This window comes from Ostrea edulis, chromosome 2 (assembly GCF_947568905.1).
Source record: "Ostrea edulis chromosome 2, xbOstEdul1.1, whole genome shotgun sequence".
Lineage (NCBI taxonomy): Eukaryota > Metazoa > Mollusca > Bivalvia > Ostreida > Ostreidae > Ostrea > Ostrea edulis.
In genome coordinates, this window is record NC_079165.1 from 54,995,323 (window position 1) to 55,009,840 (window position 14,518).

Sequence of the window (14,518 nt, forward strand, 5' to 3'; positions counted from 1 at the left end):
TGTCAGGTCTTCAAGTAATGGTAAGTATTACAACATATGGGCATCCATCTAAGTCAATTTTCCGAGTATGGTAGGTATCTCGATATACGGGTATCATTTTACTTGTGGGATATGTTTCAGCATTCTACTTTACTTAGACCCAGAGAATGTATATAGGATGAACATAATCATTTCTATAGATTCATGAATGTGACACAAGTCCTACTGTCAGGCAATATAATTACAGTCTCATATAAAGATATAATGAGGACGTGAGTGGATTTAACATCTAATTTCAATAAGAGTGGTTGCAAGGTTGGGGCCAGTGGTTCCAAGACTTTACATAGAAATGCTTCACGGGAATATAATGGTTATTCAGATGAATATGTACATTTTGAAGACTTGTAACTGATAGATGACTACATGTACATATGTTTCATTTTATATTCTCTTCCAATACAGTTCAATGATAATGATAATTTTAGTAGATTACGTTAACATTAAGCAGTCTTTCCTACAAACACATCTATATACTGCATTGTTACTGAATCATTTTACAGAAGTGGGAAAATGAGTCCAAGGACAATGAAGTTGAATACCTGGTAAGAAAATTCTATGTGCTTAAAAATATTAATAATAAGAATAAATTTTCTGATGCAAAATATTGTTTATTCATGTATTTTTAGGTACTCATGTGACTTATGCTATCTGTGCCCATCTGTCATGATGCAAAATCATCAGCGACAATATATATCTACCCTCATTGTACATTTTTTAAATACCATTTTTAATGGAGGCTGTGGTCACCTTTTTGTCAGTCTTATTAGGCCAAGTAAAATTAATTAGTAGATTATCATTCCCGCCCACCCCTCGAAAATCGCCCCGCCCCGATTTTTTTATTTTTCAAAATTACGATTTCCGGATATTTTTATGTCCTGTCCGGTATTGTAAACGTACTTTGTTTCACTTTGCCTTTTAGAAACCCAAATGCACATGTAATTATGATTTATAAAGCCTTTTCTCAATGAGAGAAGGCATTTTCGAGGTCAAGAATACCATGGCGAAAAATAAAAAATAAAAAAATAAAATCCTCCCACCCGCCCCATTTTTTTGTGAAGTTCGAATGATAATCTACTAATTAATTTTACTTGGCCTTAAGGTGGTTCATTACACCAAAATCTTATTTAATGGCTCATTAAAAGCACCTCATATGAAATATGATTTCACCATCAAAAGAGTGAAACAAGTTCTCAATTATTTCATGTGAATGCTTTTTCTGGAGTTGTAAAAAAAACTTCCATTGAAGTGTTTTATTTGCAAATATTTTAATTTTGCTTTGATTTGATGCATGATATGAATACATGTATTTAATACAAAATGCTTAAAGACTCAGATATATATGTTCTAATTCTTTAAATGGAAAAATATTTATGAAAATTATAATTGTTAGGTCACCTAAGTCACTCAGGTGACCTAGTGCTATTGGTCTGGGTCCGTTGTCATCCATTAACAACTTCTTCCCAGAAACTACTGGGCCAATCTTGTCCAAATTTGGTATGTAGCATCTGTAGGTGAAGGAGACCGGAAATTGTAAATTTCATGACCCCCCCCCCCATCCCCCATCCCCCACCCCCACCCTAAGGGACCTTAATTTTGGGGTAAAAACTGTAAAATTGATGTATTTCTTTAAAAATCTTCTTCTTTACTCCTGGGCATCTAGCAGAGAAAGTGAGTATATAGTAATGATGAGCAAGGAAACTTCTACCAAAATTGTAAATTTCATGACCCCCGAGACAGGGGTTCTTGTGTAAGGGCGTGGTCATGTATTGTTACATGTATATAGTGAAAATAAATTATTTCTTTAAAAATCTCAACTTCCTCCTGATAACTACCATTTCAATTCTTTTCAAATTTAGTATGATTTATCTTTGGAACTAAGGGGACATAAATTGTAAATTTCAGGACTTCTGCGCCCCTGAGACCTTAGGGGCAGGGAAAAAACCACCCAAAAGTCTTCTTCTCTAGAACCGCACATGTACATGTATAAGAAAAACTAAATGCATAGTAATGTAGAGCAGGAAGGCCTATACCAAGTTGTAAATTTCATGATCCCCGGGGTAGGGGATTTGACCCCAGGGTGGGGCCAAACTTAATATATAGTGTTTATGTGTAAAACACTTAAATAACATCTTTAGTGCTAATGATGCTAAATTGAAACTAAATGGATATTTAGAAAGAGCAGGTAGTCCTTCACCAAAATTGTAAATTTGATGATCCCAGGGGTAGAGGTTTTGGTATTGAGGTAGGGCCAAAATGGTCAGTTAATAAATGTGTGAACAATAGAATTTTTTAATTTTTTCTTGATAACTACCATTCCAATTCTTTTCAAATTTGGCATGAAGCATCTTTGGAATCAGGGGGACATAAATTATAAATTTCAGGATTCCTGCACCCATAGGGCCTTAGGGTCAGGGCAAAAACTGGCCAAAATTGACAATTTTTAAAAAATCTTCTCTAGAACCACACACATTTAAGAAAACTTTTAAAATGCATAATGATGTAGAGCAGGAAGGCCTCTACCAAAATTGTAAATTTCATGATCCCCGGGGTAGGGGTTCTGACCCCAGGGCGGGACCAAACTTAGTATATAGTGTATATGTGTAAAACATTTAATTAACATCATCTTTAATGCTATTGATACTAAATTGAAACTAAATGGATATACAGGAGTAGGTAGTCCTTTACCAAAATTGTAAATTTTATGATCCAAAGGTTAAGGGTTTGGCTTCAGGGTGGTGTCAAAATTATGATGATTTGAAGAACTTCTTAAAGTTTGCTGATACTGTATAAAATCTAAATGCATACTTAGGAATAGCAGGAAAGGATGTACAAAAAATGGTGAATTTCACAACCCAGGGTTTTGACTCTAGGATGGGTCCAGATGTTGCTGTCAGCTTGTCCGATGTTAGAATGAAGAGATATGCGTTCCATATTTACATGTCTTTATATTTTCTGTTATAATGAAACGATTCTCTGTAAGAGAGAATAAACAAACAATACAATATGATTGCAAATCAGTAGAATAAAATTACGTAAGAATACAGACAATTATTGATATCTAAATATGAACTGCTAAATTACTGAAATAATGGTAAGTGCGTTATGTACCCACTTAATGATTATTTGTATTAATTGAACTGTAAATTATCAAATGATAAAAGCATGCTTACCAAAATATAGTGTCTCTAACTTATTAAACTGCCGACTACAACTGTAAACTACTGGTAACTAGTAAATCAAATTGTTGTTTTTCTGATTTGTTATTCTACATCACAATAGACATGCACGTTCGACGTCGCGTAAAGACGTGTGACGTCGCATTAACACAAGTAAATATAAAAGAATTTACAAACACATAATTACAAATATGTATAAATTAGAGTTGCCTTTATAGCAGATATATTGCCTTTATATGGGTCCAGATTAGTCATATCTTTTAATGTTAATACACATATTATATTCTGTAAAGCCTTTCATCAGTGTATGCACTTTTGAGGGCATTGAAGTTTTAAAAACATACCTTGTTTTATACTTGTTGCTGAACATTAGAATTTAGCTTAGATATTCAGAACAGGAAATTTTTTCTAGATTTCGTAGCCCGTTGAAGTAGTGATACTTTTTCACTAGTATTCAGGTGACCGATAAGGCCCGTGGGCCTCTTCTTCAGTTTGTGAGTAAAATGTCCAGAGTTTACACATCAATAAATTCTTCAAAAAGAATGTTTAATCCTATAATATCTTCAATTATTTGAGTGTATGTAAATTTGATGTTCCATATTAGAAAGATGGACATGCAGGAATCAACATTATCTATTATGGTGTTTTCTAATGTCATGAGCTATTGCACAGAGGGTCTTCATATTCTTTTAAATAATAAATAAGAAGGAGACCTTTATAGTTTTTGAGCACACAAGAGTGGGTAAACTGTTGATCACAGACTTAATATCTTAGAACATCAAACATGACCGGTTGGTGGTAGCAGCTATTGACTTTGGCACTTATGGATCTGGATTTGCTTTGTGCACTAGAGCAGATTACAAAAAAGATCGCAACAAGGTTTTTGTGCACACCTGGAACAGTGGAACAGCCATTACTAACAAGGCACCCACTACAGTGTTGATGAAACCCAATGGCAAGGACTACATCAGCTTTGGCTATGAAGCAGAGAGGGATTTTGTGGATATGGAACCTGCAGATCAGAAGAAACACTATCTTTTCAGACAGTTCAAAATGAAATTGTTTAATGATCCTGTAAGTATACCAATACTCATCGTTTTAAATGAATAACAAAGTTAACAAATGGAAATGAACTGATTTGGTCACATGATCAAATTTTATGAAGCCAAAATGACTCCTCAACAGATACCAGATCATTTTTTAGTTCAGTGAATCCTTTGACATTGTTATTTATTCATTTACGTCCGACAACTCAAGGTAGCCTAGTGGTTAGGATGCTTTATTAGCAACAAGAGGTCTGTGACAGTAGCTATTGTTGTCGGTGACGATATGTACATACCCTTGTGGTACATATTGTCATACATCAGCAATACTTTTATTAGGTCACCTGAGTAAACTCAGGTGACCTATTGCAATTGGTTTTCGTCCATCGTCGTCCGTCGTGCGTTAACAATTGAACATTTTTAACTTCTTCTTAATAACTACCGGTCCAATTCTTTTCAAATTTGGTATGAAGCATCATTGGGACAAGGGGGACATAAATTGTAAATTGCAGGACTTCAGCACCCCTGGGGCCCTAGGGGTGGGGCAAAAACTGCCCAAAATTGACCAATTTTCAAAAATCTTCTTCTCAAGAACCACACACATGTAAGAAAAACTAAATGCGTAGTAATGTAGAGCAGGAAAGCCTCTACCAAAATTGTAAATTTCATGATCCCCGGGGTAGGGGTTTTGACCCCAGGGCGGGGCCAAACTTGTTATATAGTGTTTATGTGTAAAACACTTAAATAACATTTTCTTTAGTTCTATTGATACTAAATTGAAAGTAAATAGATATTTAGAAAGAACAGGTAGTCCTTTACCAAAATTGTAAATTTGATGATCCCAGGGGTAGGGGTTTTGGTATCAGGGTGGGGCCAAAATGTTCAGTTATTTAGTGTGTGAACAATAGATATTTTTAACTTCTTCTTGATAACTATCATTCCAATTCTTTTCAGATTTGGTATGATGAAACATCTTTGGAACAAAGGAAACATAAATTGTAAATTTCAGGATTCCTGCACCCTTGGGGCCTTAGGGGCGGGGCAAAAACTGCCCCAAAATGACAATTTTTCAAAAATCTTCTTCTCAAGAACCACACACATGTAAGAAAAACTAAATGCATAGTGATGTAGAGCAGGAAAACCTCTACCAATCTTGTAAATTTCATGATCCCCGGGGTAGGGTTTATGACTCCAGGGCAGGGCCTAACTTTTTATATAGTGTTTATGTGTAAAACATTTAAATAACATTTTCTTTAGTGCTTTTGATACTAAATTGAAAGTAAATAGATATTTAAAAAGAACAGGTAGTCCTTTACCAAAATTGTAAATTTGATGATCCCAGGGGTAAAGGTTTTGGTATCAGGGTGGGGCCAAAATGTTCAGTTATTTAGTGTTTGAACAATAGACATTTTTAACTTCTTCTTGATAACTAAATGGATAGAGTAGGTAGTCTTTTACCAAAATTGTAAATTTGATTTTCCCCAGAGTAAGGGTGGAGCCAAACTTGTATATAGTATTTATGTGTAAGTTTACTTATACTGTATACTTAGGAATAGCAGAAAAGGATGTACAAAAAATGGTGAATTTCACAACCCAGGGTTATGACTTCAAGATGAGTCCAAATTAGTCATATCTTTTGATGTTTTAATGCTAATACACCTATTATTTAAATCCTTTCATCAGTGTATGCATTTTTGAAGGCAGTGAAGTTTTAAGAACACATCTTGTTAAATTATACTGTTGCTGAACATTAGAATTTAGAATTTAGCTTAGATATTTAGAACAGGAAATTTTTTCTAGATTTCATAGCCCATGGAAGTAGTGATACTTTTTCCCTAGTATTCAGGTGACCGATAAGGCCTGTGGGCCTCTTGTTGGTGAGACCACCCTCTTTCCCAATTTAAGACGGTGCATATTATTGTCAGGGAAATTAACAAATAGTGAAAATAGGTTATGGTGCTTAGAAGATCTCATTTTCAAGACCAATGGGACCAGAAATGTCATGATGATGATGATGATGATGAAGATTTGATTTTTTTTTCAAACCATTGTCCCTGGAGTAAGGGTAGAATTGCAATGGGATTTTAATGCTTTTTATAGGAATATATAGATGTAGGAAAATTCTTTTAAAATCTTCTTAAGAAATTGATATGCACACATCCTCATGTAATGTAGATTCAAGTTTGTTCAAATGATGGCTGTGGGACCAAGACAGGTTCACAATAAATGAAAATTCTTCAGAAATCTTCTCAAACACCCCTACAGTACAAGTTAATATTCAAGTTTGTTACATTGGATCAGGATGGAGTCAAAACAAGAGATTCAGTTTTTCTTAAGGCCCTTCATTGCAAATTCAGGAGAACCCTTTTAGAAGTCACATTATCGGTCCATCCATTCATTCATCATCACATTTGTTGTGGTACAATATCTCAAATAGTGTAATAGTTTTCAACATAAAGCATTCATATTTATGCTCCCCCAAATTGTTTTGGGGGAGCAGACAGTCACCGTAGTGTCTGTCTGTCCGTCTGTCTGAGCTCATATATCAGAAATTGATTATAAGTGATCACAAATATTCCTTGGGACAGGCAACAATAAGGGATCAAAGTTTTACATGCAAATATATAGGGAAAATCTTTAAAAATCTTCTTCTCAAAAACTACTGGGCCAGGAAAGTGGAAATTTACATGAAAGCTTTTTGACATAGTGCAGATTCAAGTTTGTTAAAATCATGACCCCCGGGAGTAAGATGAGGCAACAATAGGGGATCAAAGTTTCGCATACTAATATATAGGGAAAATCTTGAAAAATCTTCTTCTCCACAACCACTGAGCCAGAAAAACTGAGATTTACATGAAAGCTTCCTGAAATAGTGCAGATTCAAGTTTGTTAAACTCATGACCCCAGGGGTTAGGATGGGGCCACAATAGGGGATCAAAGTTTTACTTAACTAATAAATAGAAAAAAAATCTTTAAAAATTTTCTTCTTAAGAACCACCGGGCTAAAGAAATTTACATTTGCACAAAAGCTTCCTGACATAGTGCAGATTGAAGTTTGTAAAAATCATGGTCCCTGGGGGATCAAAATTTTACATACAAATATATAGGGAAAATCATTAAAAATCTTCTGAAAAATCACTGGCCAGAAAAATTTACATTTACATGAAAGCTTTATAACATAGTGCAGATTCAATTTTGTAAAAATCATGGCCCCTGGGAGTAGGTTGGGGCCAAAATAGGGATCAACGTTTTATATGTGAATATATGGGAAAAATCTTTAAATATGAGCCAAGGTGACTCAGGTGAGCAATGTGGCCCATGGGCCTCTTGTTTAACAGGTATTGATCATACATCTCTCAAAGAAGTAATAGGCAAATAGCTTTCACACAACTAGGTTAAGGGCTTCCATAGTAAAATGTGCTATAATTTTGGTGTGAAATTACACCTCAAATTCACACGTTTATTTTCATTATTACGGTTAAACACTGAAACAGTACTACCCATATGTTGACTGAAACTGAGCTATCATAAATTCCCCCTGTGGTAAATTCCCTTTGATGTCAGCTGAATATCACGTAATGGTTTGCTTTTGAAAAACACCAGGAGACCCTACTTATAAACAAAATTTTAGGTATATGTGGGTTACCAACTGAACATTTATTGATATACTCAAAAAGAAATAAAAATCCTTTAAATGAAAAGTGCTGGGAGCAAATGCATACTCAAACTAAACATGCTATGATTTAAAAACATATCGACAGTCATCAGCGAATTACTGGGATTGCCCATGCACATTCCTATAGATACCATACCATCAATAAGTTGATCCTAGCACTTTTCAAGCACATAAATATATCTAGAATATATATCCAAAAATTTGTATTGCTGGCTATAGCAGACGCACCTGAACTTCTCACTGCTTATGTACGATGAGATTATTCCTGCAAATGAGTCCATTTTAAAACGCATCAAACATTCAGATTTGGGGCGATTTCAAGGTCACAATATATGAATATCATGTTAGTAGGAACTGTTTTACTGTCTCCAAGGCTGTACTAAAGCTGTCGTTAACGTCATCTTTCAAATGCAAGACAGGTGATTTAGATTGATGATATACTATTTTATCAAAACATTTTGATTACATTCATTTCTAGAATCTCTCTCAATCCACAAAACTCAAAGACATTACAGACAAAGAGCTACCTGCTGTTGATGTCTTTGCTGCAGTTATCCGATTTTTTCGAGAGAGCTTACAGAAGCGACTTGACACTAAGAATGTGGAGGATTTCACTTATGATGATGTGTACTGGGTCATCACTGTGCCTGCCATTTGGGATCTCAAGGCCAAACAGTTCATGAGGAGGACAGCTGAAAAGGTAATGAAAATTATGTATTGTAATAAGGTAAACAAAATTGGTTGTATAGATATAATTATATAGCGTGGATAATGTTTCACTTTATGACCTTTTGAATCTGCTGGATTTTTAGCCCAACTGACCTTATTGATTAAAATTTGTCTAGTGGCATCATCATTTTGTTGTAAATGTTTCACACAGAACTTGGCCAATCAAATCTGACACAAACATTCCTTGCACAAAGGGAATTAAAGTTTGTTCCAATGAAGGGATGTGCTTCCTTTCAAGGGGAGATAATTAGAAAATATGTTGAGTGGTTTACTTCGCAAGAACCACTTTGCCAGAAATGCCAAACTTGCATGAAAGCTTCCTTATATAATGAAGTTTCAAATTTGCTCAAACCATGACACTAAAGGCCAGGATGGGGGAACAACTGGAGTTTAATAGATATTCTTCTGAAGAACAGAAAAGCTACAATTTGTCAAAATGGTATGCAATTACCCTTGTGTAGTGTAGGTTCAAGTTTGGTCATATCATAACCTCTGAGGTGAGGGGCAGGAATTGTGAAAATCATTTTTATATAGGAAAGAATCTTTGGAATTCTTATCATGAATATGGAATCCAGATAGGGCCACGTAGTTCACTATCGCACCATCGAGGTTTGGGTTGATGGTGTGATGACGTGATAATGCGATGACGATAGTGCGATGACGATGGCGCGATAACGATGGAGCGATACTGCAATGACACGATGGCGATGATGCGATAATACGATGCCGTTGGCACGATGACGATGTAGCGTTATCGCATCATCGCCATCGTACCATCGCGTCATTGCAGTATCGCTCCATCGTACCATCGTCATCGCACCATCGACCCAAACCTCGATGGTGCGATAGTGAACTACGTGGCCCTATCCGGATTCCATACATGAACCACAAATGTACAATTTGTCAGATTTATACTGGCGGGTATACAAACCATGACCCCAACCAGGATCAGGGTGGGGCCACAATAAGGTTTTAAAGTGTTACATGGGAATACGTCAAAGAAAAAGACCTACTCAACAACCAGAAGCCTGCAATTTCTAAAATATACCAGTATTACCATGAAGTGTAGATTCAAGATAAATCAAACCATGATCCCTTAGGTCAGGGTGGGGCAACGTTTAAAAAAAAATATTTCAACTTTTTAAAAGCCACAAGTCTACTATTTGTTAAAGTGATATCCAAGTATCCTCATATAATGTATAATATCCAATCTGTTCAAAATATGACCCCTGGGGGTCAGGATAGGGCCACAACAGGATTGAAATTTTAACATAGAAATATATCTTTCAGAACTACAAGTCTACAATTTTCAAGCTAATATCTAATGTTCTCATGTGGTGCAAATTTCAAATTTGTTCAAACCACGACTCCCGAGGTCACATTTTGGGTTGAAAGTATTACATTGAAGTATTCTTTTTAGGACCCACAAGTGTATAATTTGTCAAATTGATTTACAATCCTTGTGTAGTGTGGTTTGTAGGGTATTGGTTTGTTTTTCTTTTTAATTAATTTTTTCAGAACCACAACCTAGATCACAGTTTGTCAAATTGATATACAAACATCCTCATATAGTATTTATTCTTCAAGTTAGTTCATCTTAATATTATTTGACTTACAATTTACTAGTAACATTAATTTTAAGGAATGTTAGAATTTTTAGCATTTGCATGGTAAAAAACAATTTGTTTCACCATTTTGTCTGACTTCAATTATATTTCTAGTACAATGTATATGAACTTGATCACAAAGTATATAAAGCATCTCTCTACCCAAGGAAATTTGAGGGAACATATTGAGAAAATAAATGACTTGTATCTGCATGTGTGTTGCATTTATTGAAAAATGCTTAGCATCATCGTAGTCATGTTACACTGTAATAATGACTACAGTTTAACTGAAGGAAAAGATCCATGAAATGCTCTATGTAATCTCTGAAGTCTAATTTTACAGGCTGGACTGAAGGATTCACAGCTGTCATTGGCTCTGGAACCAGAAGCTGCCTCCATGTACTGCCGTAAAATCCCTGTAGAAATAAACACACAGAAAGATGGTGCAAAACAGATTGCCTCTCTCCCTTCAGGCTCCAAATATCTTGTGCTTGATCTAGGAGGTTTGTCATCATACTGAATATAGACATGTACATACAACTAGTGCCAAACACTCAAGTACATGTACAGAGAAGTTAAAGTAAAATCCTTTGTAGAAAGATTGTATCGTCAAAACCCATAATTCGTCCATACCCTAAAAATTGTCTCAAGTTTCGGTGATTAGCATTTTCCCAACAGTTTCTTTAACTAAAACGTAATTTTTACCACTATTGAATGATTTGAACACTTGATCAATATTTTTTAGTAAACTTTATGAAAACGTAGGTTTTTTTATTCACATATGCTTGCTTTACGGGTACTTGAGAATACTGACCTCTTGGTACTTTTTGATAAATAGTCTAAAATACTACGAGAACATTTTATGTTGTATGTGTTTATCGAACTTGAAAAATGTCAATGTTTAACTGATATAAATTATTTCATAGTCAAAATCCTCGTAATAACAAGTCTCTTTTTGATATTATTCACAAATTGAAAAGTAGAATTATTTGGTACTTGCAGGGGGTACTATAGATATTACTGCTCATGAAGTGTCTGCTGATGGAGGACTGAAAGAACTACACCAGGCCAGTGGGGGGTACTATGGAGGAACCTGTGTGAATGATGAAATCATGTCCTTCTTCAAACGACTCTTTGGTGGACCTGTTTTAATGAGGGTAAAAGAAGACTATCCTGGTGACTACCTTGATCTTATGAATGATATCGAGATGAAAAAATGTACTTTTGGTCCTAAAATGAACAAGGACAAAATCACTCTGCGAATTCCAGTCATGTTATTGACTGTGTACACAGAAGATACTGACTGCCAGATTGAGGAGTCTTTGAAAAACACTACATTTGCAGACGATGTGCATATAAAACGAGACAAAATGACAATTTCAAAAAAACTCTTTCAAAAGTTCTTTGAAACCTCTGTAGACAATGTGGTTAGAATCATCAAGGAAATACTTGATACACCAGGGTTGTCTGACATCAACACCTTGTTGGCAGTTGGTGGGTATGCAGAATCCTCATTAATGATAGAAACCCTTAAAACTGTGTTTTCACACAAAAAAGTGGTGATACCTACAGATCCAAGTTTAGCTGTGTTAAAAGGAGCAGTGATCTATGGTTTTGAACCAGAGATTATTGCTTCGAGAGTATGTAGGTACACCTATGGAATAGCCAAGCAAGGCATTTGGAACGAGGGAGATCCTGAAAGTAAGAAACTACCAGAGACAACCAGAAAAGGCCTCCACTGGTGTGATGATGTGTTTGACAAACATGTGGAAGTGGGACAAGTTGTTACTGTTGGAAAGTTTCAAGAACCCAAGGAATATTTTGCAATAGAAGGTCAGGAAATGGCACTGCTAGATTTCTATGCATCCACAGAGAAAAATCCAAGATTCGTAGATATGCCTGGCTGTACATGCGTGGGTTCCTTCGTTTTGGACTTGTCTGAAAAAAGTTCGAAAGGAAATATCTTGGTTAGGATTGCAGTTGGAGGGACAGAATTGGAGGTAGAAGCCAAAGAAGAGAAAACTGGTCGTATTTTCAAATCCTACTGTAATTTTCTTCCATAGTCCTTGTGTCCAAGAAATTTTAATTAAAGGCAACAGTCCATCTTGAGATTCTGTCACAAGCACATTTTCTTATGATTTTGAAAGAGTTTTTTTTAGCTCACCTGAACCAAAGGTTCAAGTGAGCTTTTCTGATCGCTTTTTGTCCGTCGTCTGTCTGTCTGTCTGTCCGTCCGTCTGTCTGTTAAACTTTTCACATTTTCGACTTCTTCTCCAGAACCACTGGGCCAATTTCAACCAAACATGGCCAAAAGCATCCTTGGGTGAAGGGCTTTCAAGTTTGTTCAAATGAAGGGCCATGTCCCTTTCAAAGGGGAGATAATCACAAAAATGCAAAAATAGGGTGGGGTCATTTAAGAATCTTCTTCTCAAGAACCACTGGGCCAGAAGAGCTGAAATTTACCTGAAAGCTTCCTGACATATTACAGATTCAAGTTTGTTCAAATCATGGCCCCCGGTGGTAGGATGGGGCCACAAGGGGGGGATCAAAGTTTTACATACAAATATATAGGGAAAAACTTTAAAAATCTTCTTCTCAAGAACCACTAAGCCAGAAAAGCTGAGATTTACCTGAAAGCTTCCTGACATAATGCAGATTCAAGTTTGTTCAAATCATGGGCCCCTGGGGTTGGATGGGGCCACAATAGGGGATCAAAGTTTTACATACAAATATATAGGGAAAATCTTTAAAAATCTTCTTCTCAAGAACCACTGAGCCAGAAAAGCTGATTTTTACATGAAAACTTTCTGACATAGTGCAGATTCAAGTTTGTTCAAATCATGGCCCCCGGGGACAGGATGGGGCCACAAGGGGGGATCAAAGTTTTACACACAAATATATAGGGAAAAACTTTAAAAATCTTCTTCTCAAGAACCACTAAGCCAGAAAAGCTGATATTTACATGAAAGCTTCCTGACATAATGCAGATTCAAGTTTGTTCAAATCATGGGCTCCGGGGGTTGGATGGGGCCACAATAGGGGATCAAAGTTTACATACAAATATATAGGAAAAATCTTTAAAATCTTCTTCTCAAGAACCACTGAGCCAAAAAAGCTGATTTTTACATGAAAACTTTCTGACATAGTGCAGATTCAAGTTTGTTCAAATCATGGGCTCCGGGGGTTGGATGCCCGGGGCCACAAGGGGGATCAAAGTTTTACATACAAATATATAGGAAAAATCTTCTTCTCAAGAACTACTGAGCCAGAAAAGCTGATTTTTACATGAAAACTTTCTGACATAGTGCAGATTCAAGTTTGTTCAAATCATGGCCCCCGGGGGTAGGATGGGGCCACAAGTGGGGGGGGGGGTCAAAGTTTTACATACAAATATAGGAAAAAGCTTTAAAAATCTTCTTCTCAAGAACCATTGGGCCAAAGAAGTTGACATTTACATGAAAGCTTTCTAACATAGTGCAGATTCAAGTTTGCAAAGGGTAGTTTGGGCCATAATAGGGACTAAGGTTTTACATGCAAATATATATGGAAAGTCTTCAGATATGGGCCAAGGTGACTCAGGTGAGCGATGTGGCCCATGGGCCTCTTGTTATGCTTACAACTGCTTTATCATTGATGCAAATTATTGTTACATTGAATACCCATGTAATGTATTGTATGAGACAATTTTAATATAGTTCTCATAGAGAACATTATATGCTTATTTTTAATTGAAGATCTTCTGATTTAGAAGAAACCAAGATTTTCAGCTGGTAATTTAGTTCTGCTAATATCTTCCAATAATCATTAGGAGATTTTATTGTACAAAGTGTAGAAAATGGTTGAAGATTTAAATTTATTGCAAGTATTTTGTTATAAACCATGTGTTAAAACTACATTATCTATTAAAATCTTTTATATTCAAAAAATAAATGTTTATATTTGATTATGAAGGTGAAAGAAATGGAAGCATAGGGTAATTTGTATAATTGCCTCTATGAGTTTTGCAGAACTTTGATTGTTCTTGTATCCCCAGTACATGTATTATGTACAAACAAACTAGACAGAAATTGTTTATTGTAGTTTAACTTATTACTTATTAAAAACATAAAAGCTTTTTATATATCAAGAGCTGTGCCTTATGGGTCAAAGTAACAGAAGGACAACAAAAATCAATCGCAAACAAAAGATTTAACAATTTATTTACAGAAAAATATATCAATGAAAAAATTACTAACTTACAGTACCAAA

The 14,518-nt window shown here is 35.5% G+C and overlaps 1 protein-coding gene across 2 annotated transcripts in view; it reads left to right on the forward strand.

The window, feature by feature from the left end:
- Positions 1–14,200, forward strand: part of LOC125679374 (heat shock 70 kDa protein 12A-like) — a 30,321-nt gene extending 16,121 nt beyond the window's left edge. For both annotated transcript variants that reach the window (XM_048918561.2, XM_048918562.2), the window contains exons 5-9: positions 540–581; positions 3,990–4,289; positions 8,413–8,634; positions 10,614–10,773; positions 11,273–14,200. In XM_048918561.2, coding sequence (XP_048774518.2) covers positions 540–581; positions 3,990–4,289; positions 8,413–8,634; positions 10,614–10,773; positions 11,273–12,333 — 1,785 coding nt within the window. In that variant the 3' untranslated portion in view covers positions 12,334–14,200. The remainder of the gene's footprint in view (positions 1–539; positions 582–3,989; positions 4,290–8,412; positions 8,635–10,613; positions 10,774–11,272) is intronic.
- Positions 14,201–14,518: the final 318 nt, after the last annotated feature.